The sequence below is a fragment of the Mytilus edulis genome, chromosome 9 (genome assembly GCF_963676685.1).
Source record: "Mytilus edulis chromosome 9, xbMytEdul2.2, whole genome shotgun sequence".
NCBI classification, from domain to species: Eukaryota; Metazoa; Mollusca; class Bivalvia; order Mytilida; family Mytilidae; genus Mytilus; species Mytilus edulis.
The window spans coordinates 48,410,965-48,436,789 of record NC_092352.1 but is presented as its reverse complement, the minus strand read 5'-3'; the positions used below and the strand labels follow the sequence as shown (position 1 = coordinate 48,436,789).

The 25,825-nt window shown below is 32.8% G+C and overlaps 1 protein-coding gene across 1 annotated transcript in view; it reads right to left on the bottom strand.

Moving 5' to 3' along the window:
• LOC139489343 (sushi, von Willebrand factor type A, EGF and pentraxin domain-containing protein 1-like) overlaps nucleotides 1–25,479 on the bottom strand; it is a 58,817-nt gene extending 33,338 nt beyond the window's left edge. The window contains exons 1-8 of the mRNA XM_071275652.1: nucleotides 25,442–25,479; nucleotides 23,507–23,628; nucleotides 19,099–19,281; nucleotides 8,971–9,249; nucleotides 8,078–8,287; nucleotides 5,760–5,948; nucleotides 3,808–4,296; nucleotides 1,880–2,041 (exon numbers count right to left, since the gene is read on the bottom strand). Of these exons, the coding sequence (XP_071131753.1) occupies nucleotides 1,880–2,041; nucleotides 3,808–4,296; nucleotides 5,760–5,948; nucleotides 8,078–8,287; nucleotides 8,971–9,249; nucleotides 19,099–19,281; nucleotides 23,507–23,628; nucleotides 25,442–25,479 (1,672 nt within the window). The remainder of the gene's footprint in view (nucleotides 1–1,879; nucleotides 2,042–3,807; nucleotides 4,297–5,759; nucleotides 5,949–8,077; nucleotides 8,288–8,970; nucleotides 9,250–19,098; nucleotides 19,282–23,506; nucleotides 23,629–25,441) is intronic.
• Between the last annotated feature and the right edge of the window lie 346 nt (nucleotides 25,480–25,825).

Below are 25,825 nucleotides of genomic sequence, written 5' to 3'. Positions count from 1 at the left end.
TGTAAAAAGCCCGGGTCTCATCAATGTTTAAAACGCTTAACAGGGGCGTGGCCTATTAGTTTGACGCAACTAACCACTAACTTGATTTCAATTGATCGACTGCAGAGAAATCTATTTGACTGGCGTTAAAATGAATTGATATGAATTGAATTGAATTAAATATAATTTTTAATTTTTGTCAATCTTTATCAAATAACGATCAATTTCATTTAAATAGCGTTAACACGTTTTTGTCCGATCAAGTTAAATTCGGGTTACTAGTGTATGCTACGTATATATATTGAACAACACGAGCTTAAGCGTGTATAGGGCTTACGAGAAGCGTACATCAGCATTTATCGGGCGTCCAAATACTGTATATTGCCGCATGTCGAGCTTTTATCTAACGCAGAAGAAAAAATCCCTTGAACGTATTTGAGACGTGCTTTCGGCGTGTCTGTGATGTGTTATTATGGGGGTTTTATACGTTCACGGAACGCGGTAATGCCGGCATCACACATTGGAGTAAAGACCGGCGTGCACCAAACGTACAGAGAAATTGACAAAGTCGGTATACGTTAGTAGCTTGCCAGAGGAACCCTAACAATCATTGAACGCGCGTTGCATAAGTTCGAAATACGTATAAATACAAAGGTATACGCTTGGTGAACGCTACAACTCGAGGAAATTTTTAAACAGCATAAACATTTTCATCCTGCTCAAGCGTGTGTCTAGTGTATACTTGTACGCTACACGCACTTAATACACACGCTACAAGTGCGTTGAAAACGCTACAGATAAGTTTGAGACACGTTTAGGGCACGTTGTTTATGCTTCAAGGTCGACTTTAACTAAAACGTGTGCGGGTGTAATTGTAACAAGCACACCATAATAGAACGTCCAAGATACGACGGCGACGCGTCTCAAATACTTTCCTTGGTAGCGTGCATTCCATCTACGTTAGACAAATGCCAGGCATACGCCAACATACGTTTTTTGAACGCCCGATAACCGCTTAGGTACCTTCTCGTACGCCCAATACACGCTTAAAGCTCGTTGTGAACAAGTTACAGATAAGATTGACAGGTTGAATGCATCCAAAATTACTAGTGTGTTGGCAGCGTACATGCTCTTTTAACACGCCCGGCGTACGTCGGAGTTATACGCTGATGTATGAGGTATAACTACGCTAGGCGTATGTTACAAGCAAGCACCACATACGTACAAGTAAAATTCCATGTAAAAATCAACGATCTTGAGACGTATGCAACGTGCCCTAAACATGTCTTAAACTTATCTGAAGAGATTTTCGACGCGCTTGTAACGTTATACTGTAGTACGTGCATGTATCGAACATGTATACACTTGACAAACGCTAGAAGTAGATGAAATATGCAGCATACAAATATCCTTGAGTTATAGTGTTCATCAAGCGTATACCTTTGTATTTCGACGTACCTTAAACGTATGCAACGCGCGTCCAACGATTGTATATCGTTCCTTTTGCGTACACCTAACGTATACGGACCCAAACATCTTTCTCTGTACGCCTGGTGCACGTTAGTCTATACTCCATTGTGTGACGCCGTTATTATGAAGACGAAACGCGCGTCTGGCGTATAAAATTATAAAAATTATGAGCCTGGTACCTTTGATAATTATCTTCACAAGAAACTAAAATTGAAAATCATTGAAGACTAACAAAGGCCTGTCATCAAATTGATAACTATCACTTTTTTGCACTGCAAAATGAATCGCTGTACCACCTTGTCTTTTTTTCAGTTGTATAGCCAGATTCTGTACATTATGCTAGGAATTGATAATATTTCTATTTAAATAAACAGGCACATGTTAGATTTAGGATGATCTATTTTTTTAATGAAGTTTTCAATGTATTTACCTTTACAGTCAGCCATACTACTAGATCCAACGTCTTCAGTAGACATACCAGGAGGACATTGTTTACATGCTGATTGATATTCTTCATCCTGATAGTAGCCCTTGGAACAATCTTGACACTCTTCTGTCGTCTTTATTAAATATGAACCTGGAGCACACCCAGCTGATATGAAAAGTAAATAAAAATGTCTAAAGATCTATCATTGACACCAATAAGCTAATGCCTTTTGCATGTTTTGTTTATCTAACGTATTTATGTGCTAAATGTTCCATCTATTTTGAACATATATGCATGGAATTAAGTTCACTTCTGTATTAGATTTCTAAATACAATAAAACAAAGACAAGTTTGGACACTGAAAGGAACCGTAACCGCATCAAATTCTATTCTTTAAGAAAATAGTATCTGCCTTTAATGTCCACCGAAAACAACACCACAAGATTCACGCCTGGTAGAATCTCAAACAAAATCATGTTCAGTAATACATAATCCACAAATAGAGCACAACACATTAAAATACTGTACTATAGTATAAAAAAAACAAAACTACAAATATCAAAAAACAGCGAAAAACAACAACTTCTACCTTTATATACTAAATGCGTTTATCTTGTCACAACCCAGTCCTTGATTACTGAAAAACCGCAAAATCGGCTTATTTACTGTCCCCAAACCAAAGTTATTGTACAATCTTTCAAATTCATTCCGCATACTGCACAAAAATTCATAACTTTGGAAAAAAATATTTCATGACGATGTTAGTTGGAAAACATTTAGTTCTCAACAGTATGCTTTATTTAATTTGTTCTATTTGTTAATCAACAAACAGGTACAAAAAGTTTCCAATAGGTTTTGATTAGGGGAAATATATTTAATATTCCTGAATTTCTCGAATGACTTTTTTCTTAGTAAGCTGTACGTTCTTACATCTAATAGGACATTGAAATCAAAGCTACATCGAATTATCGCAGCTATGACGAATGTTTAGGTCATTTTGAATTATAAAAGAAGACGACCCTTTTACAAATTCTGTTATTTTTGCTTTATTCATCAACCTAGCGGCTTAGTTAAAAATATCCTCTTGTGAGGACAAATGTAGAGGTTTTAGAGGAGCAAGGGTTGGGAGTCTACTTTATAAAGTGGCCAATAGTTAACATGCAATGTGGAATTGAACGATAACGAATATATAACTCAATTTTTTTTTGGAATAAACCCTCTATCAGATTTCTCTTAATACAAAGCCTGCTCCAAAAGATTTATGAGGAAGTGCGACCTTAGTCAACACAAAACCATTCACTAGTTGAAATAATATGGTTAAATTTATATTTATACCAGGATAACTTGGACGACTTTATTTACAGTTACTCATCATGTTCATCATAAATCAAGTATTAATCTTAAAAGAGACAATAACTGTCGAATTGCACTTCACTAAAGAGACATGCTACGTTAAAAAATGCATGTGGCATTAGGTGCAGTAAAATTGGTAACTAACTGTTATTTCAAAAAGAGAATGGCATACTATCTGCATCTTGTTTTTTTTTAATTTAAAAAATGCTTATTCAAGTCGGTATCAAACGTTTTATTTACTTATCAGCGACATGTTTTTATGTTATTTGATCCTCGGAGACCAGTATAATAGTCTGATCTATATTTTAACAGATTGTGTCGCAATAACGATTGTGACATTTTGATTGAGAGTGAATTCTCATGGCTTGTAACGCTTGGGAGATGCTTACTTTTGTTGATGATTAAAATCTCAGGTCTTTTAAAATGCACACTATTTCCTTTTTTTTTTGGTTTACATTTACTTAATTTTTCTCTTCCCAACTGATATACGAGATATGAGCGTCAATAAACCACTGACGGATTAATTTACATACTTTTCATTTTGTACGATAAAAAAAAAATATATATACATCACTTACTGCAAGTTTCTGTGTAGTAGTTGGGGGCAGTACCTTCTTCACATCCTATAGAGCTGAAGGAAAATGCAATGGTCGAAGGTGAAAGACCATTATAATCGAATTCACCATTTGCCGATATGGTTTTGATGGTTTCACTTACAGCAGAGATTTTAGCATCATTAGACCAGTAGTCCTCTGTCGCAATCCACTCCATTGTTAACACGAATGTAAGTGTAATTTCATTTGTTGATCGTCTGAAGTATTTCTCAAAATGTGTCCCCTCACTTTCTCTTCGTCTCCTCCCAGCAGTGGGACCACATGTTACAATTACATTGCTTATATTACAAAATGTTGGACAGATATTATCATAGTTTCTGTTGTATGTCATATCTTCAACAACAGTTATAAAATGTTCTTTGATTCCTTGCTGTACGCTCGTGTCACTACAATCTCCGGAATAGAAGTACAGAAGTTCTCCCGGTTTATAAGACACGTTTGGATTTCTTTTAGCTTTTAAAATAAATGGATATGATTACAAACACCTTAGTATAACGTATATTTGATGTTAAACTTTATCTTTCACCTTTTATGATTCAATTTTATTCACACATGTTATGTACTTTTCAGCAAATTGAATGTACTTCAATTTCTAATTTTTAATATGCGTACAGATAAATTAAAAAAGACGTCTATAATATGTTTCAATTGGTAACAGTTCAAATTGTGTGATAAAAACTACATTTTGTCAAATTATTAAAGAAATAAATGAAATTTTACAAAGCCCCCATCGACCTATGTCTAAAGATATCACAAATCACAATAAATTCATTCTTGATTTGACGTACAAATATTTGCATACGTCTAGACTCGGTAGTTTGGTTTTCATACAAATATATATTTCAATTTCGCGCCTTTTCTCTTGACGACAAAACTTCATTGATTAGATCGACACGTATATTTTACATTCATGATATGTTATAAAAAATAAATTTCCCCATTTTTCATGTTTGTGTTTGTAGATTTCCTACCATTGATTCGGAGATTTATAGACTATGATTTTCCATGTTTACAGAGTTGTCCTTATTTATTAATATTAAACTGATCAGTGCAATGTTTCATCCCATTTTGTAAGTATTATTAAGACAATCTTTATGTTCGTATGAGCATAGCAAATGAGAACATAAGGGTTAGTAGGGTAAACAAGGAACGTTTAAAGTCATATGAAACCTCAAATTAAAAAAATAATATGCATATGTTTTTTTAAAACTAAATGGATAGTTTTCATTATACAACTTATGTACATATACATTTTTCTGAAGAAAATTCTTTGATTTGTCCACATTTAGAAGAAGTTTACCTATTTTTATTTGCTTGCTGCCAGGAAGCAATTCGCCGACATATTTTCCGTATGCATAGTGACCTACGCGTGACCCTCCTCGTAAAAATCCGGTGATAGCATCTGTCATTAAAATAAACAATTACCTGATTGTATATGTTAAACACGTGCTAAATACCCATGCTTTTTGTTGATTATTTACTATAAGGTGACAATCGGTAAACTTCGGCTTCAAAACACGGCATTTAATGAGTAGCCATATTTGTTAAATTATAACAGAGAGATAGAAAATAATTGACGATTATACGATATATTTGCGTAAAAAATGATAAAATCGTGCACAGAGGACTAAGTTTATGATATATTCATGCATTGGTTCAAGAATTGGATGAACATTATTTTTCACCAGTCACTCGTTTCTTATGACTTTAAATAACGATACTGCGTTTAAAAAAAAAATCAAAAATCTTTAGTACTGTGTCAAACTGAAAATGAAACAAAAGCTAACTACAATGTACATTCCATTGAAAACGGGTTTAGTACGTATTCTACAGTTGACCCTTACATTAGTTGTCCTTTGTAAATTGCATTTGTGTTGAATGCTGTTAGGTGGATTAAAATGACTTTGTGTAAATACCTGTGCAGTTTGGAGGCAATCCGTTCCACTCTTGATTTTGATTACACACAAATTCACTTGGCATTGGTTTCTCTGTAGATTTCCGAGGTATCTGAAACTTTTCATTGCAGCCCATTGTGCAAACTTTATTACCTAAAACTGTTGAGCAAGCTAGAGAACCATTGCCTGGAGCTGGTAGATCTGGACACACTAAAAAAATGTAAAGTTCAATTTTAAAATTATACATCTTTTACTTAATTGATAATGATCATTAGGTCCGGGACCACAATTGTCGTTCCTTGATTTTCGTTGTCCACGAATATAGTTCCTAGTGTGGACAGTGGGTTACTTGCCAATTTTTTTAATACCCCTTACAAATTTAGTAACCCATGTGTAATGCCACAAATTGCAAGTAGGGTGGAGAATTACACTGTAATTTTTTTTTAAAGGAAATTGTGATTTGGTCCAGCTCAAAAAGTTTTTTTTAACTTTGATTCGTAAATATAAATATATCATGCATTTATATTATTGTCCTTAATAAGGAAAACAATTTTAACTTCAGGTTTAGAAAATGACACTTCGGTATCATACATGTATGATAGATAAATTAACAATGTTTCAAAAATATAATGTTTATATATATTTTTTGCCTGTATAAAAAGAGATAATTGACTATTTCCAGTTTAGAAAACGTCACTTAAATGTCTTAGGACTGATTCCAAAAATAAAGATTTTGTATATAACTATATTTGTAATACGGGAGATAATTGGCAACTTTCGGTATAAAGAATGTCACATTCGGTTTCGAATGAAAGGTTTATGTATGCCCATGTAAAACTGTATGGTGTCTAAGTTATTTTCAATGAAATAAGTGTAAATGACCATTTCACTAAAGGTCACTTCTAGTCGTCATTTTTTCAAATTCATATGTCACCAAAAAATTTGCTTGAACCGATCTGAAGTAATAGTAAATTTACCTTACAATAAAACATTTCAGGGGCAATAACTCCTATACGATGTCATTGGATTTTTTCAGACCAAATATATCATATTTTTATCACAATAAAGAAAAAATATTTCGCACTAATTCTTTCATATATAACGTTAAAATTTAACAAAATTTAAATTTAAAACATTATCTTGACTTTGTATCACCAGCCCAAAAGTCAACACTTCGCTGTTAATATTAATATCAATTATATGGTCATTTTGGTCATTTTGATAAATTTCCTGTTTACAAAAGTATGAATTTTTCAAAATACTAAGGACTTTCTTATTCCAGGCATAGATAACCTTAGCCGTCTTTGGCACATTTTTTTGAAATTTTGGGTCCTCAATGCTCTTCAACTTAGTCCTTGTTTGGCTTTATAACATTTTAGATCTAATCGTCACTGATCAGTCTTATGTAGACGGAAGTCGCGTCTAGCGTATTAAATTATAAGCATGGTACCTTTGATAACTATTGATCTGACCTCCTTTTCTAAGTAAGGACCCAATGACCTCAATTAAAAAGACTCAAGTTTGAGACAACTTGCGGTTTGTGAGTTACAAAAAACATAACTAAATATTTGGTTAATATGGAAAACTCCTATTATAAAAAGATTTGAACGATCTGTGCGATCCAAAATCAGCCACAAATCCTGATAATGCAACAAAAAATATAGAAAAATGAATTTTGTCGTTATCTTTCTGGGTTTCAGAGGAGATACACAAACAAGAAAAACAGTGCAAGAGTAAAAAACTCTTACGACGAAAAATGTTCGGCTAAAGAGAGTGAGTCTTAAAAACGCAATAACTTTTCGAAACAATATTCAAAATATTTAGCGACATCTTGCGAAAAAAAAACCTACTTTAAGCCGCAAGAAACGGTTTTGAGCGGTAAAAACAAAGAATACAGAAAAGTGGAAAGACGTTTAAATGATATAGAATTCTAAACTAGTAACATGAATCTGATTCATGATAAATGTTTTATTGAAATTGGAACAGACGATTTTTTTATCCTCATTTGAACGATAATTTTTTTTCTTCAGAAATCGTCGTCATCACGAAATACAAACAAAATATTGAACCAAAAAAAAAAACATTTACAGAGTGCACATAACTGTACCCATGTATGATATCACAGCAATACTTGATATGTTATCTTACATTTCTACGAAATTAAGGCAATGTAAAAATACATCTGGAATTCAACAATAGTCAGGGTATAAAAAGTGTCCCCAACACTTTTTATTCTAGATTATTACACATGTGCTACTTAAAAAATGTCATTCTTGAAATCTGATGACTTATGACTATAACCTAATATATAAATTCTTATAAAAACAAGATATACTAACTTAGCTTTTCACAGAATGATTCCGTATCATTAGCCCAAGCCCATATTCCGTGTTTACCGGTTTTATCTATCTCACAAGAGACACTTTTGCTCCCATTAAGAATATAGCTGAGGAAGCAAGTGAAATAACATGTTGATCCATAAGTGTATCCTGTTGGACATCGGGATATTAAGAATTTGTCTGCTGGCATCAAAGGGTCACACGAAATAGCTGTAAATAACAATTTAGTAAAGATGAAAATAAGTCTCATGTTATTGTACCCAGATATATTTTCCATGATTTTGATAAAGTTCTGTATTCAAAATATATAAAAATGTTTCTTTTCAACAAGATTTGGGCATACAACTTAAAAAGCAGTAACACATCTATCCGAATTGTGCTTATGTAAGTCAAAATCTGGAGCTTATAATTCACAAGATGTTCTTTCTTAATCAATGTCTGACATTAAAAAACAAACAGATACTTTTAATTAACTGTTGGTTGTTTTGTTTGAATTATTTTGTATTTTTCATGTCACCTTCATTTTTTTTATTTACTAAAAGGTCTGAATTTTTACTAATTCTTGGAAGATGTCTCTGTCATTGGGTCGCAAGTTGCTCCTCATTTCATTTTCAAGCATAATTTTATTTATAGGAGAACAATTGAAAACAAAACATTTCATAAAACAAGAATGGAATATGACACTATCCTCGCACGAACAATAGGAAAATATAATCAAACACTAAATTGGATAAATATGTGTTTCAAATTTGATGTCAACAAATAGCACTACCTCGACCTACAAACTATAGCCCGTTACAGGACTAACAAACGAACGGACACACATACCAAAAATACCAAACAATCCTTACTTAGGCAGGACATTACATTTTTTCAAAATTAACATAGTTTACTTTCGACAATGATGTTAAAACTGAAAGAAGCTGTCTGTTCATTTCCATCTATTGCTTCGTATTTGATTAGATGAGAGCCTTTGGAAAAGTCTGATTTTGGTAGCGACCCTCCAACCTGTTTTAATGAAGGTTTACTTCGATCCCCACATGCTTCGCCTTTTTGAGCATTGTCCATTATGATTGGTTCATCCCAAGTAACATTAGTTGCAGTATCACTTCCTCTATCAGCATAACGGACAATGGAGCGAGGAAAGTTATCAAATACAGGTGGTTCTGCGTCTAAATATAATAAAAATGATCAAAACACATCAAACATAAACGCACTTGTAGAGTTTGTTTAAAATATGACTTTTTCATGCCTTCTTTTTTGTCTTGTCTCATCAATCTCAAAGAATAAAAGTTCAAATTAAACCATATTTCAATTAGATCACCTGGAAAATGGAACATATACAGTATTTGAAGTAAAGGTAATGCATTTTTATCACTGTGATTTAAAATTTTCGTTTAGCTAAATTAATCAAATATTATTCATGATTGTCTTTGAAAAGAAAAAAATGGAGATCAGATTTACAAAGTCTATTGGGAACAATTTATATTGTATTTATACAATGGCATGAATGGGAAAGTTCAAGTAGCAAAACTAAAAGGACTGGTATTAACCCCCTGAATATGTGGAAATGTTTCGTTTTATTCACTATATATAAGAGCGTACATTCTTCTCTGCCTTAAAAAAATTAAGTTAATCTTTCAAAAATCGATCTTGATGCGAATTTCTGTAAGCCTGTTTAAAACTGCATCTTCTAGTGTTTCCGTATGAGGAAGAAACAAATTATCACTATTTGGCCCCTGAAATCGTTAACAAAAATAATTATGTTCGCAATTTATTGATAAGTGGTTTCATAATAAAGGATAGTAATTTTTTTTCGAAATATCATTCATAACTGACTGATTTGGGCATAACAGCCCATTTAACAGCAAATTATGTTCATTTTTCTCAGGTGAAGCCTACCTTTTCTACCGACTGTTTCTTTTAAATCCTTGTGGTCCTTTATTTTTCGCTAAGATTTGTATCTATGAAGTTCGATCATCGGTAATCTTCTGCTGCTTGTAACTAACATAAACATTTTGAACTATGAGTGACATGCCCAACAATGAAGTACTATTATACTGTCATATTGTGGCAAATTAACATATTTTGGTAAAGATAGTTGCTTTTAACTTAAAGGTAAAGGAAGTGAAAGAGACATGCTCTGCAGTATTTACATTTCTTAACACAAGTCAAGCATTTGAAACGACCAATGCGGTTGAAATTCAAAAATACCGTTTTGAATATCTAAAAACGTTAAGTCTTTTCAGTATATCAAACTAACATATATCTTTGAACTTATCGTTAATTTCTAAAGTGGACAGTATATACACGTATATATTTCCGACTGACGAATAACGAATGTGATAATAAATGAAAGACTTGCAATACATGGAGTATTCATAATGTAGACTAAAACTAGAGTACTAGTATACAAATTATTTGACATGTGTTCCTCGTGTTTATGTTTTTATTGAATTAGTTACGATAGATCATAGGTATATATTTCTTGAGTTAAATTTTCTTATATTTGCCACAAAGAAGATTTAACTATGTTTTTTTTCAAAAATAAAAATAAAAAGTATGGTCATCCGTGCTATTTTTTAAGGTAAGAATAGTTTAGAATTGCAAAAAATACATTTATGTGCATAAAAAAATATCAATTAGATGAATTGTGAGAAGATAGATTTATAATATGTTTTAAGGAAATAAAGATAGAAAATGGTGTCACCGAACTTTTTTTCTTGCTACAAGTAAATTTCCCTATCAGTCCAGTATATATCTTTGAAGTGGCTTAATATGCAAACAAAAATGATTCTAAAAACACATAATTTGATTTTTGTTAAATTCTGTTGATTGATACAATTAATGACCAAGTTTTCTTTACACAAATAATTATCTAACCAATGAATTGCACATCTGTCTCCAAATTTGCTGATTTGGGCAATAACTAGACTGATTTTATACTGGGATAGTATAATCTAAGATGCCGATATACCATGAATCTACCTAAACTCTTATTTGTTTCGACGTCATCGGACAAAAACTTTGTTACGTTTTTACGTTTTAGTTTCAATTGGTGATATGACAAACAGTTTTCAGACCTTCACATGTTATGTGTTCTGTTCCATTCCATCTATCTCCAATGCATTGTATGTGCTGGTTCATTTCCGTTTTGTACCCTTCATTACACTCTGGATAACAAACAGTTTCGAATTCATACAAACTGTTTGTACATGTGAAGTTGCCGTTGCAAATTTTCATTGGTGCACTGCATTTCTTTCCTAAAATACAAAAACTGAATCATTTTGGAAGATCAACCCTAATAATAAAATTAATCAGTAGAATTTTTTTAAGACACACAATTTTATTCAATAGATATACAACAGATGCATATTTTAAATGATATAGATTAGACAATTTTACAAGAAACCTTCAAGGGAAAAACTGGAAAATTCACATGACTTTTAAATTTCATAACATCGAACACCAATGATCCATGTTCATAGTAGTAACGATGCACTGATTACTGAGTTGGTATACGTTAATTAACGGCGTGTTTAAACAGGTTGAAGTAATAATATAAACCTTAATTCCAAGATATGCATATCATCAATTAATGCCTCCTCAGTGATAATCGATGTCAAAATATATGAAAAGAATTTAATATGAGTTTCTAGTACCCTCCACCTAAAAAGGCAATAATATCAACAGTACCTATTTTCTGCATCATATGCGTATTTCGACAATAAATATATTTCAGTAATGCTCACGGACAAAATACAGGTAAAAGTAAAAACATTGGCTGCACAAATCAAAGATCTTCTATCATCATCCTATTTCATAAAGAATAAGTGATTGGAATCTAGCTCGACTGCTATTTGATTTATCATAAATTCAATTTAATACAATTTGACATCAAAATTAAAAGAAATCGAGTTATTATTTAAAGGCGAGAAGAGATTTGAAATGGTCCATTTCGTAACAAATATAGTTCACTATTAAGGAAAGCAGTTTTTTCTACGATAAAACAGATGTCACCTGATTTTCAATTAAAAAAAAAACAATTACTCTAATTAAAGTCAACTGATAAATTTTTCATGTGAGTCTGTACATATTTAATTATGGTGTGTGGTTTCAGAGGAGTTGCGCTGATAAACTGTAAGTTGAAAAAGTATAATATGGCCAAACTTTTAACTTCAAAGGGTGTAATACCTTAAATACATTGAGCCATTTGAAACATTATATAGAAACACATGATTCGAAGAATTGTAATGAAATCATTCATATAAATAACTTTTTTTACTTTTTTTATTTCATTTAAATGTAGAAGAGCAATCTCCTTTTTTAGCGTTGATAACACTTTAAACTGATAAACTTTGATTTTCTAAGAAACTGATCATAAAGTTCATCACTTTTAACAACATGTTTAAATTTTTTGTTTGTTTTGAAATATTTCTTTAATTCAATTAATGAGATTATCCATTGACCTTGTATGTGTCCTCTCCATTAGAATTCTTTCCCGATCCCATATAGCAGTACTTGAACACTGTGACTTATATTTATTTCAATACGCAGTGTGTTTGTCTGTATACACAAATTATCTTATACATACATTTGGGTTAATCTCTTAGTTTGATTTTTGTATATTCAGAAATTTTAAATGAATACTTTGAATATGTTAAGATTTAACTCCACCAATGAGTGTATGTTGCATTAATGCATATAATGCATATATAATATCTATGGAACGCCAAAACTGTCTTGTTATGACCATTTTCATTGTATGATGTGCATTTACCTTTATATGATGTGCACTTGTCATTATATGATGTGTATTTACCTTTACATGATGTGCACTTGTCATTATAGGATGTACAAACACCTTTATATGACGTGCAAATATGCTTGTATTATGTGCACTTGTCATTATATGATGTCCAAACATCTTTATATGATGTGCAAATATACTTATATGATGTGCATTAATACTTATATGATGTACAAATGTTCTTATATGATGTGCAAATATACTTATATGATGTGCAAACATTCAGTTATGATGTGCAAATATCCTAATATGATGTGCACATATACTTATATTATGTGCAAATGTACTTATATGATGTGCAAATATACTTATATGATGTGCAAACATCCTTATATGATGTGCGAACATCCTTATATGATGTCCAAACATCCTTATATGATGTGCATTTTCCCTAATATTATGTGCAAACATCTTTATATGATGTGGTTGTGTCATTATATTATGTGCTTGTAATCTTATATCATGTGGTTCGGTTAAATTCATTATATGATGTCGAAAAGTCATTCTATGGTGCGCTTTCATCGTCGTTATGGTCAATGAACATGATTACGATTAGAATGATTACTGTCTACGTCATAACTGATTCCTTTCTTCTTCTGCAGAATATATAAACGCGGATCAAATCTGTAGCTATGGTTTGGAAAATGGTTGAGATGTTAAAAAAAAAACCTTGACATGTTTGTTTCTCGATTTAAGATGAAAAAAATCACACCAGATATTATTGGAAAATTGTCAAATTGTGAATTGCAAAGTTTAGTTTTAATCAATTGGTCTACATTAATGAACATACGAGGTCTGCAATAATGGGCATACAGTTAAAGTTATTAAATTAAAGAAATGATTCTTTTATGCCATGCTCTATGCTCATTGTACTAGGCTTATATTTGACAATACATTTATATCTTGCGTTAGCGGCTTTTTTTTTTTTTTTAAAGAAGTAAGTACATGAATTTCCAGTATGTTCATTGTTTTGTAAAGTTTGCTTTACTGATCATTTTAGCTGTGGAAGTTTGTCTTTATATATCACTTTTCTGAAGAAAGACACGAAACTGAGTAATGATATATATAATGGACCGGTCATTTGCAACCCCATAAAGAGGGGATAGGAAGAAATTAAGGGAGCCTTTGATTTTGATTTTTTTTTAAAATAAAATGGTGGTATTCAATTGTTTATATTTATAGATTTGACGCAGTACAATGTTTTTGCGATGTGTTCATTGTCCGTAAATACTTTGTTGCCAGACAAAAACTTTTTAGAAATAAGGGGCCAAAAACGGCACTTAAAACAAGCAATTCTTAGGGTTCTTTGATATGTTGAATCTAGCAATATATTAAGATTTCGGATATTGGACAATATAATAGGTAATGTGTCACAAACCTATGATGTGTCAGATATTGAATAATGAATTAATTCAAATTCAGACCTGTATAAAGCTGGAATGGTTATGTCCATACTTGCCATAACTGTTTAGGGTTCGACCCTCATCGTACTCCCCCCCCCCGTAAAAATTAATAGTTTTGACTCGAAAGACGTCAATTTTAGCCTCATCTGTTAAAATCTAAATCCTTATTTTTTTAACAAAATAATTTCTTCTAACAGAGTATGTTTAATCTGAAGCTAGTAATATTGAATGAAGGTGTGATAAATACCAATGAGACCATAGCCGGCATATCCAAATTAAATTCCAAGTCGCAAACAACTTCCACACTTAAAGTTCTAGATCCACTATTGACGTGCTATTTTAAACTTATATAATGCAAAAGGAATTCAATGCGTTTTTTTTGTTGTTGTTATTACGAACAATTGTATTGAGAAAGGTGTTTGTAATTGTTCTCTGGTGGGTTTTTTAAGGGGGGGGGGGGGGGGGGGTGTAAATGATTTTTCCCCTATTTCACGGTAAAAAAAATAGAGGAATTCCCATCTTTCCTACCCCGCCCCCACCACCAATGATGAAAATTGAAAATGACAATAATTATAATTTACTTATTTTTAAATCTGTTCTTACATGTATAATATAAAAAAAGAAGATGTGGTATGATTGCAAATGAGACAACTCTCCACAAGAGACCAAAATGACACCGAAATTAACAACTATAGGTAACCGTAAGGCCTTTAACAATGAGCAAAGCCCATACTGCATATTCAGTATAAAAGGCCCCATGATGACAATGTAAAACAATTCAAACGAGAAAACTGTTTTACTAAGAAAAGGTTTCTCTATAAACAAGTACATGTATCAAGATAATAGGCAATAAAACAACAAAACTCATAAGAGCCAAAATTGCCCAAAATGGGACCTTAAAATTTACCATAGAATATATTCAGACACATTGCACTATTATTTTTTTTAATCTATTGTAGTTTTATAGATAAACGCTAAATATTAAAAGTCACCGCCGTAAATCTTCACTTAGAAAAATTGAAAACACAACTCTCCATCTGTCAGAGACCACCAGGCCTCAGTAAACAAAAAATAAATACAGTGTTTTATGTTCATGCAGACACAAATCTAATTAAAATACAGATATTGGGTACATATATGTCCATGCTATGCTTACGCGGATCTGAAAACGCTCCATTCTATTTTCTGTTTAAAGACCATTTGGGATTCTCGGTTTTGTCGGATTTATCTACACCTTCAAAAATGTGAAGGCTGAATTTCATTGGCTGATGTAATATTTACTAGAACAAACAGTATCAAAGGACTGAAGTACTGAATATCGGATGACCGCAAGTTCTCGTGGATGGTCACACGCACTTGTCTAAAAGAAAATCACATCTCAATACCTGAAAGTGAGGTTAACTGACAGAGATATATTTTTTTCTGAGACAAGTTCGTGCTTGGATGATGAATAAATGACAGGGAATTCAACCTCACCGTAATCACAATCATATTGTAGTGAGACAAATCAGTATACTCTGGTTTGTTGTTATATATTAAATTAATATTTTTATATAACAGTTACATGTATACATTATTTTGATCCAAATGCTATAGCATTCTCTTCTACTGTTCGAATAATAGTGCAGTGCAAGTGCATGGTGAAAACTCTTCTGTAACAATTCGGATTTTCTAATAGTATGGATTTATGTAGGCATTCATTTTCCCCGCATAAACGTACTTGAGATATTATTTCTGCATGTGTTAACACAATTGTTTTGTACGTGTGCATATATATTACTTACAAATGTATAAATATATTTTTAACGACGCAACATTTTCATATCATTAATTTCAAAAGTTCTAAAAAAAATGTGACAAAGAATGTCATTTTGCACTCGATTATGTCTGTGTTTTAATACGATCGGTTACATGTACCAGTCAAAATCGAAAGTCAAATCTCTGTTGCGATAATACATCGGAATGCCCTCACGGTCATCGTGATGTAAACATGAAGTGTGGGCATTAGGACGTGTACTTCCTTGTTCCAGGACAAACATATTTTTCGACTTTAATGAAAAAACTTTTTTTTTTAAATAATATAGTCTTTTTTTAATTTCATTATTGTTTTATTTTTTCTCTCATTTTCAATGGAAACAATTATTTTGATTCCCTCCTGAAAAAGATAAAATATCTTTCAACAAACATTTACAAAAAAACATGCCCCATTTCACTCGCAATCATCCTAAAAAAAATCAATGGTCAGTATGTTAGCCCTGTTTACGGAGTTGTATATCTGAACGGCTTTCCTTTTGTATTACGAGTAACTGTCTAGTGGCGGTGCTTTCATGGTAGCATGTTAGCCTCTAGTGTTGCTGGTCGTAGGTTCGAATTCCGGCCGGTTCAAAACCAAAGAATTCAAAATTGATATTTGCTGCTTCCCTGCTAAACTAAGGAGTAAAATCAAAGACTTGTTCGGCTCGGAATTAGAATAATCTGTCCAGGTACAATGTAACACCGTAAGGTGAAATGGATTTCTGCGAAGTAGCATATTAAAAATCCGACTCGGTCTATTACAAAACAGGGTTAATATTCATTTCACATTAATATTTTCCTGTACGTATATGCACCTGTCCTAAGTCAGGAGCCTGTAATTCAGTGGTTGTCGTCTGTTGATGTGTTATTCGTTCATTTTTTGTACATAAATTATGCCGTTAGTTTTCTCGTTTGAATTGTTTAACATTTGTCATTTTGGGCCTTTTATAGCTGATTATGCGGTATGGACTTTGCTCATTGTTGAAGGCCGTACGGTGACCTATAGTTGTTGTTAATGTCTGTGTCATTTGGTGCCTCTGGAGAGTTGTCTCATTGACAATCATACCACATAGTCTTTTATACATCAATTTTCCGCTAGACGTCAAACATACATTCATAATCATGTAAGTGTGCAATAAATGCATGAAAACATAATAAAAAGATGCAAGCAAATAGCATGCACCGAGTTGAAGGTCATTCCATATCTCTTTTCATTTCTTTTTTTGGGGTGAAAAGGGGGGGGGGGGGTGGCTCGGTGGCCGAGTGGTCCAAGTATATAGCCTGTCAACACTTACATGTAGGTTGTGAGTTCGAATCCCACACGTGGCAGGTAAGCTCGACTCCAATCTCAATTAAATAGAATTATTAGTTTTTCCTACCGAAAGTCGGTGTTTCTTTCCGGGGACTTCGGCTTCCTCCATCAATATAAACTCACCTCCACGAATTAGCATGATAGTGTTGAAAGTGGCGTTAAAAAGCATCAATCAACAAATTAATCAACCAATCATCCATACCGGTATAATTATATATGCAAGGGAGGATAATATTATAGCTATCGTTATAAAATATTTTTAAAATTGACTTTGAGTTCATTGGTGTCTTTTGCAATGAATAGAAATAGGAAGATATGATATGAGTGCCAATGAGACAACTCTACATCTAAGTCATAATGTGTAAAAAGTAAACAATTATAGGTTTAATTACGGCCTTCAACACGGAGCTTTTACTCAAACCGAACACCAAGCTATAAATAAGAGCCACACAATTTGTTTTATCTTATTTTCGCCGCTGCCGGGAAATTCTTCAACTAGCTCCTGCATTAATTGATCTTAATCTTCCGCCGAAATGTTTGAAACGTTAATTTTTGTTAAAATGCACTGTCTCACTTTATCTTAAAAATGCACTTTCGCTGAAAAGATTAAAGATGTTTTTCTAAAACGTAATAAGTTAACTGTATGCTCATTATTGTAGATCCCGTATATTCATTATTGTAGACCCATCGATTAAAATTCATAATTTGACAATTTTCCATCAATACTTGGTGTTATTTTTTTCATCTTAAATCGAGGAACAAACATGTCAAGGTTTTTCTCTTTTTAAATAACTTAAGATTTGATCCGGATTTATATCAATTCTACAGAAGCAGATCGGAATCAGTAATGACGTAGACAGTAATCATTCTAATCGTAATCATGTTCATTGACCATAACGACGATGAAAGCACATCATATAATGACGTTTCGACATCATATAATGAAGTGAACCGAACCACATGATATAAGATTACAAGCACATAATATAATGACACAACCACATCATATAAAGATGTTTGCACATAATATAAGGGAAAATGCACATCATATAAGGATATTTGCACATACTATAAGTATATTTGCACATCTGCACATCATATAAGTACATTTACACATCATATAAGTACATTTGCATATCGTATAAGTACATTTGCACATCATATAAGTATGTATGCACATCATATAAGTATGTATGCATATCATATAAGTATGTATGCACATCATATAAGTGTAGTTGCACATCATATAAGTGTAGTTGCACATCATATAAAGATGTTTGGACATCATATAAAGATGTTTGGACATCATATAAAGATGTTTAGACATAATATAAGCATATTTGGACGTCATATAAAGGTGTTTGCACATCATATAAAGGTAAGTGCACATCATATAATGACAAGTGCACATCATATAATGAAAAATGGTCATAACAAGACAGTTTTGGCGTTCCATAAATATCTGACTTAGCTTGATTATGTTCGTGTATATATCAACTACAAAAAATAATGTTCGCAGTAAAAAAGAAAAAGAAAACATCATTGTATAATTAACAATTAATTTTCCATTTTAATAATCAGACCTGCACAGAAGCTGTTTCATATACTTTAACCATGTTTTTCTACAACCAGCGTTTCAACGTATATGTTTTAAGCAAATTAATATTTGAAGAAATCAAAATAAAAGTTTAAAGATATTTACTTTCACATTCAATAAGTCCACTTGAAAATCTTGTTCCTTCACAAACTTTTTTAAGTACACTGTTAGATGTCCAATTATACCCATTATTGCAATGAATATCACATACACTTCCGAAAATCTTATCTTTAGGATTACAGTCAGTATATCCATTTCTTACATACAAGCTCTCATGACAGTAATTTACTGGAAAAAAAAAACCCACACAGAATAGTTATATGATAACAAATTCACATTAGCATACTGACCAAATACTCATTTGTGAATACTTAACCAGGAAAATAAGGACAATAACATTTCCCCAAGAAATACGAGTTAGACAAGTGCTCCGTGACATATAACAATTGCTATACATTTTATTTCTATTTTGCATTTTAGCAACAAAAAAAAAGAAAGAAGAAATATGAAAATGTAAACAAATGTGTATGTTTTCAGATAAATAAGTATGTGCAATAAGCTAAGTATGTTGTAATCGTAATTTAACATATATTCTCTACCAACTACGATTTTCCTCATAGTGGTAGCCATTTTGAAAATATGCAAACTACATTATAAAGAAACCATTTGTCGCATTGTCAAAACATATCGCTCAAAATTCTCGTTCAGTTCAGCTTTTATAAAATTGTGATTTCACTTGTTTGCTTTGTCTCTATCATGACAACAGTTTTATTATCGTATTAATATTTTTTTTAATAGTTTCAGAATATACATGTCTATTTACAACTACTTATTTATCAGTTTATAATGCATACCCGTATCTTCAGATCAGTAGTCAGTACTCCAGTTACTTGATTTAATAAACCTCTCTAAATTTTCCGTTTACAAATTTTAAAATTATTATGAAACTAAGGTTTCAACTCCCTCAGGCAAAGTTGATTTTAGGTGAATTTGGCTATTTATTTTAGGTATTTTTGACAAATAGCTCTTCAACGGTTTCGGTACTTATACATCTTCGGATTTCAAATGTTTGGCTTTGAGCGTTCCAGATGAAGGTAAATCTAGAAAAGCGCTTCGAACGCATGGCATTATTAAACGTGTTGTTTTCAATGTTGTACACCACTGGGTTGATACCTCTGCTGGTGAACTATCTATATAGATTAGACCGTTAGTTGTCCCGTTTGAATGGTTTTACATTACTATTTGTTTCGGGCCCTTCATAGCTTGCTGTTCGGTGTGAGCCAAGGCTCCGTGTTGAAGGCCGTACATTGATCTATAATGGTTTACTTTTATAAATTGTTATTTGGATGGAGAGTTGTTTCATTAGCACTCGTACCACATCTTCCTATATCTATCATTCCCCGACGGTATTTTCAGCTAGGTAGTCAGTACTCCGGTACTGACATGATTTAAAAAACCTTTCTAAAATTTTCCGTTTACAAATTTTAAAATTATTAGGAAACTAAAGGCAAAGTTGACTTCAGGTGAATTTGGCTATTGATTTTAGGTATTTTTGTCATATAGCTCTTCAACGGTTTCGGTACTTATACAACTTCGGATTTCAAATGTTTGACTTTGAGCGTTTTTGATGAAGATAAATCCAGAAAAGCGCTTCGGACGCATGAAATTATTAAACGAGTTGTTTTCAATTTTTTATATGAATACTCATTTTCATTTTTTATATGAAGTACTAATTTTCGATGGCAAAAACAACATTGAAACATGCTATTTTCAAGTTCTGTTTTGAACTTTAGACTGTCTTGTTCAATGGTTTTACAAAGTTATTGCAATTCAGAACTTTTGCGTCTTCAAAAGCAAACAGTTAATGAGAAATGCCTCGTTTGAGCAAAAAACAGTAACTGTTGTACTTGCGGGCATATTTATGAAGTGTTTCATTTCAGGAAAAAGTGTCAAATTACAAAATTATAGATTTCTCTATGGAAGTAATACAACTTAGGACATGTAGACAATTGACTTCTTAAAAGTTGAAAAGATCAATGGCTTATAATTAAGCACAAAATATTCGGTAATGGAAAACAAACGAAATTTAGTCGTCACCTTATTTTTTTGAGGATATTTATCTTAATTAGAAAACAAGAGGCTGTCACAACGACAGCAAACCGGATTTATTAACATTTATTTGTGTCCTGGCAATATCACAAGAACCATTACTGATGAATGGTGAAAGTGAAAATTGTCAAAATCAAATTTGACCTCCATTTTGTCATCAGTATCAACATATTAAAATTTGAAAAGCTTAGATTGAATGGTTCATGATTAAATGCAACAACCGGAATGGAAACGCCATTTTACGATCTTTCAAGAACCATAACTCCTGAACGGTAAAAGTCAAAATCGTCATTATTGAACTTGACCTCTATTTTGTCATCAGTAACAACATATTAAAATTTCAAAAGCTTTGGTTGAATGGTTCATGAGAAAATGCACGGACACGACGGGAAAACCCATTTTTCAATCTTTCAAGAACCATAACTCATGAACGGTAAAAGTCAAAATCGTCATTATTGAACTTGACCTCCATTTTGTCATCAGTAACAGCATATTAAAATTTCGGAAGCTTTGGTAGAACAGTTCATGCATAAATGCAGGGACACGACTGGAAACTCCATTTTTCAATCTTTCAAGAACCATAACTCCTGAACGGTAAAAGTCAAATTCGTCATTATTGAACTTGACCTCCATTCTTTCATTAGTAACAACATATTAAAATTTGGGAAGCTTTGGTAGAACAGTTCATGCGTAAATGCACGGACAACTCCATTTTTCAATCTTTCAAGAACCATAACTCCTGAACGGTAAAAGTCAAAATCGCCATTATTGAACTTGACCTTCGTATAGTTGTCAGGAATAACATATTAAAATTTTAAAAGCTTTGGTTGAACGGTTCATGAGTTAATGCACGGACAACATTTGATTGCCGCCCGCCCGCCCGACCGCCCGGCCGCCCGGCCGCCCGCCGTACATCCCCAAATCAATAACCGACATTTTTGTCACAAAAATCCGGTTAATTACAACAAAACTTATCAAAGATACAGTGTCTGTCTTCGATTTTGTTCGCGTTTTGTCTGCTTTGTTCTTTTAATTGGTGCATGCAGCAAGTAAGAAGGGCAATAAACTTAGAACTTGATCTTTTAATACCAACATTTCCGACAAATTGTTCCAAATGCAGTTCAGGCAAACTAGACTAGTACACATTTTTTTAGTAATATGAACATCTGAAACCCGCCTTACGATGCGGTATTTTTTCGCTGTTTTAGCATTGTTTAGAGATCTTTTATATATTTTGGAGTTAAGTATGACGTCCATTATCATTGAATTACAAAAACAAAAGAAAATGTGGTATGATTGCCAATGAGACAACTCTCCAAAAGAGACCAAATGCAACAACCGTACGGCCTTCAACAATGCGCAAAGCTCACAGTACATATGTTTGTTTCAGCCAGCTGAAGAACGTCTCCGGGTGCGGGATTTTTTTCGCTTGTTTGAAAATTAATTGTTGGCCTTCGTCTGCTCTTTAGTCGGGTTGATGTCTCTTTGACACTTTTCCATTTTTCATTCTGTTTTAATATATCCCTTCAGGGTGAAATATCTGAGAATTCTCAACAATTAAACACTTCATTTAAAGTCAATGTACAGAAAACATAAATACTCAATGCTATTGTAGGTTTACACAAAACTGCCGACTACTCAGCTGGTAATGCCCTCGGAGACGAAACGTCTACCGACAGGCGCATCGATCCACTGATTGTAAAACTCATTAAACACATTAAAATCGTTAGACGGTCAAATGAAAAACAAAGTGTAGAGCTTTCAATACCTAAATTCTAAAAACAATGTGCCACATACGACAATTATATAAAACTGCGATTTTGACCATGGTCTCATTGGAGAAGTGACGCCTATGTGTTCCAATATTTAGTGGTAATATTTTATTCAAAACATATTTACGATCATCAATCTCGAACTCAACGCAAATAGAAAATAAAATTCACAAAGTTAATGGGGAATGTGTTATAGAGGCAAAATTCCCACGAAGGATCAGAAAACAGCTGAATACAACCAATAGGTTTCAACACAGAGAATAAATCCCGAATTTGCAAGCGGGCTTCAGTTGGCCCCTACAAATGTGTACTAGTGCAGTGAAAATGGACGTCACACCTAACTCCAAACATATGAATAAACTGAAATATGAACAGGATACTAGACTTACGAAGACCAGACTTGGGAAAGGTGAAAAACTGCAGCGGTGTTAAACAGGTTTGTGAGATCCCAACCATTCCCATATACCACTAGCCAATACAGAAGAGAGTTCTGTTTTGCTATAACCCTTCACGAAAAAACATATATAATTATTGAATTTAGTTGTAGTTTCACAATATTTACATTTTAATTTTTCCAGAATATTATTTAAATACATTTTCACAACACGTGACTAGAAGACTTTGTAGCTTACCTGTTACTTTAAAACTAATACTACAGGCAGCCATGCTTTTATCACTGTCAGAAACAGTATATGTTTGTGTATGGTAACCTTGTTCAAAGGAGGAGCCACTTTTTAACTTGCCATAATCTAAGCTGAAAAATTATTGTTTATCATTTGTGAAATAAAATATATCTTGAGGTCTGATCATTAATTTAACATTTTTTTCAACGACAATTAAGTATTAAATCCATGTTAGATAAAAGTATTAAAGTATGTACAATATCTAAGATAGTAGTTTGTACGTTGATGGCTTTTATGTTTCAATGTATGTATCTTTTTTTATAATACATCATTGTTTTCAGTAGAATATCATCAATATTCTTAGAGATAAAGAAAGAGTTACTGTATGACTGGAACACGTCATTTATTTAGCATACTTTCAACATTAACATATAGAACTAGAATATAATAACTGTTGATGATGAAAACTCCTTGGACAATTTTCAACATCTGTTTTGATTTTCCTTGACGAACGGTTTAAACCGGACTATTTTATTGGCATGTCCGAGTGAGAAAGACAACTTACTTGAAGTGCTATATATGACGTCAAAATAACGTTACTTATCAAATATAATTTAACTTTGTGGTCTTGTTTGTTTTTTGTTGTTTTTGGACTGTTTTAGAAAGAAAATAGCATGCGTGACTTTTGTCTCATTATATATCTGTGCACGTAAGAACACACTTAAACAACCAAACACAAGTTAATATGTTCATTTTCATCATCTGTTTGTGCAGGCAGATATCATTTCAACCATGAGCTATATTATTCTTAGAAAAATCAGTTCCTTGTGTTCAATAAAATTGAGAATGGAAATGGGGAAATTTGCCAAAGAGACAACAACCCGACCATAAAGGAGGCAACAGCAGAAGGTCACCAACAGGTCTTCAATGTAACGAGAAATTCCCGCACCCGGAGGCGTCCTTCAGCTGGCCCCTAGACAAATATATATACTAGTTCAGTGATATTGAACACCATACTTAACTCCAAATTGTACACAAGAAACTAAAATAATACAAGACTAACAAAGGCCAGAGGCTCCTGACTTGGGACAGGCGCAAAAATGCGGCGGGGTTAAAGATGTTTGTGAGATCTCAACCATCCCCCTATATCTCTAGCCAATGCAGAAAAGTAAACTCATAACAATACTCACATTAAAATTCAGTTCATGAGAAGTCTGAGTCTAATGTCAGAAGATGTAACCAAAGAAAATAAACAAAATGACAATGTATTTATTAACTATCAAAAGCATATGATTTTGATGTATTATTCAAAACATGTGTTCATGCTTATCAAAATATTTAAACAATTTAGCATTACAATAATAGTAATCCAGGTACCAGGATTATAAGTAAGTACGCCAGTCATCTTAACTAAGGCCACACTAATTTAATTCCCTGTTCGACGGACCCGCCCACACCTACTTTTTTCAAAACAGATTTTTTTTATATTCCCGCTTCCTGCATTCGGAAATGCAATCATGTCCATTTCCCGCACCGTTTTTTTTTGTAAATATTACAAAAAGATCTCAAGATTTGTTTTTAAAATCACAGTCATTTGACAGTTTAACAGGGCCGTAACTAGGGTTCTAATTCAGGGGAGGCAGGGGTTTGGGGGCCGCCGACTGAGGCCCCCTTGAGAGGGGTTTGGGGCGCAGCCCCCCGCCATATTTTTTTCTCTCAGTAAAATGCCTAAAAATCACCCTTTTTCCTTTGATTTCCTTACTTTAAGGATTGCTTGGACTTGGAAGCAATTTTTATGCAAAAACAAGCTGAGATTGCTGAGAGTGTTGTTCGGGGTGAGCCAAGGCTCCATCTTGAAGGCCGTACTTGGACCTACAATTATTAACATTAAATACATTGTGACCACGGATTTTTTTCTCAATTGAATCAGTGGCAAAAAATTACCCGTTTTCCTTCGATTTCTTTACTTTAAGAAACATCATTATTGCTGGATCCTGGAATCAATTTTTATGCAAACAATTATTATCTGTATTTAAAGATATTTTAAATGATAATATCATGGGAATTGGTAATATATCTAGAACCAATTCCGTTAACATTTTGGATATAGTTTCTAAAACTGTTCGTAAAAAACGTTCTCACGGTCGTAGAACAAATCGCAATCAAAGAAAATTTCGGGCCAATCATACCAATATTTCGGACCTAATTTCTATTTCAAAAAACAACGGCAGACATTATCTGTTAACAAAACTCTGTTCGTTACCGGTTAATAAGTTAAATAAAATTTTGGAGGATTGCAACACAATTTCATATAGCAGTCCTAAGTAT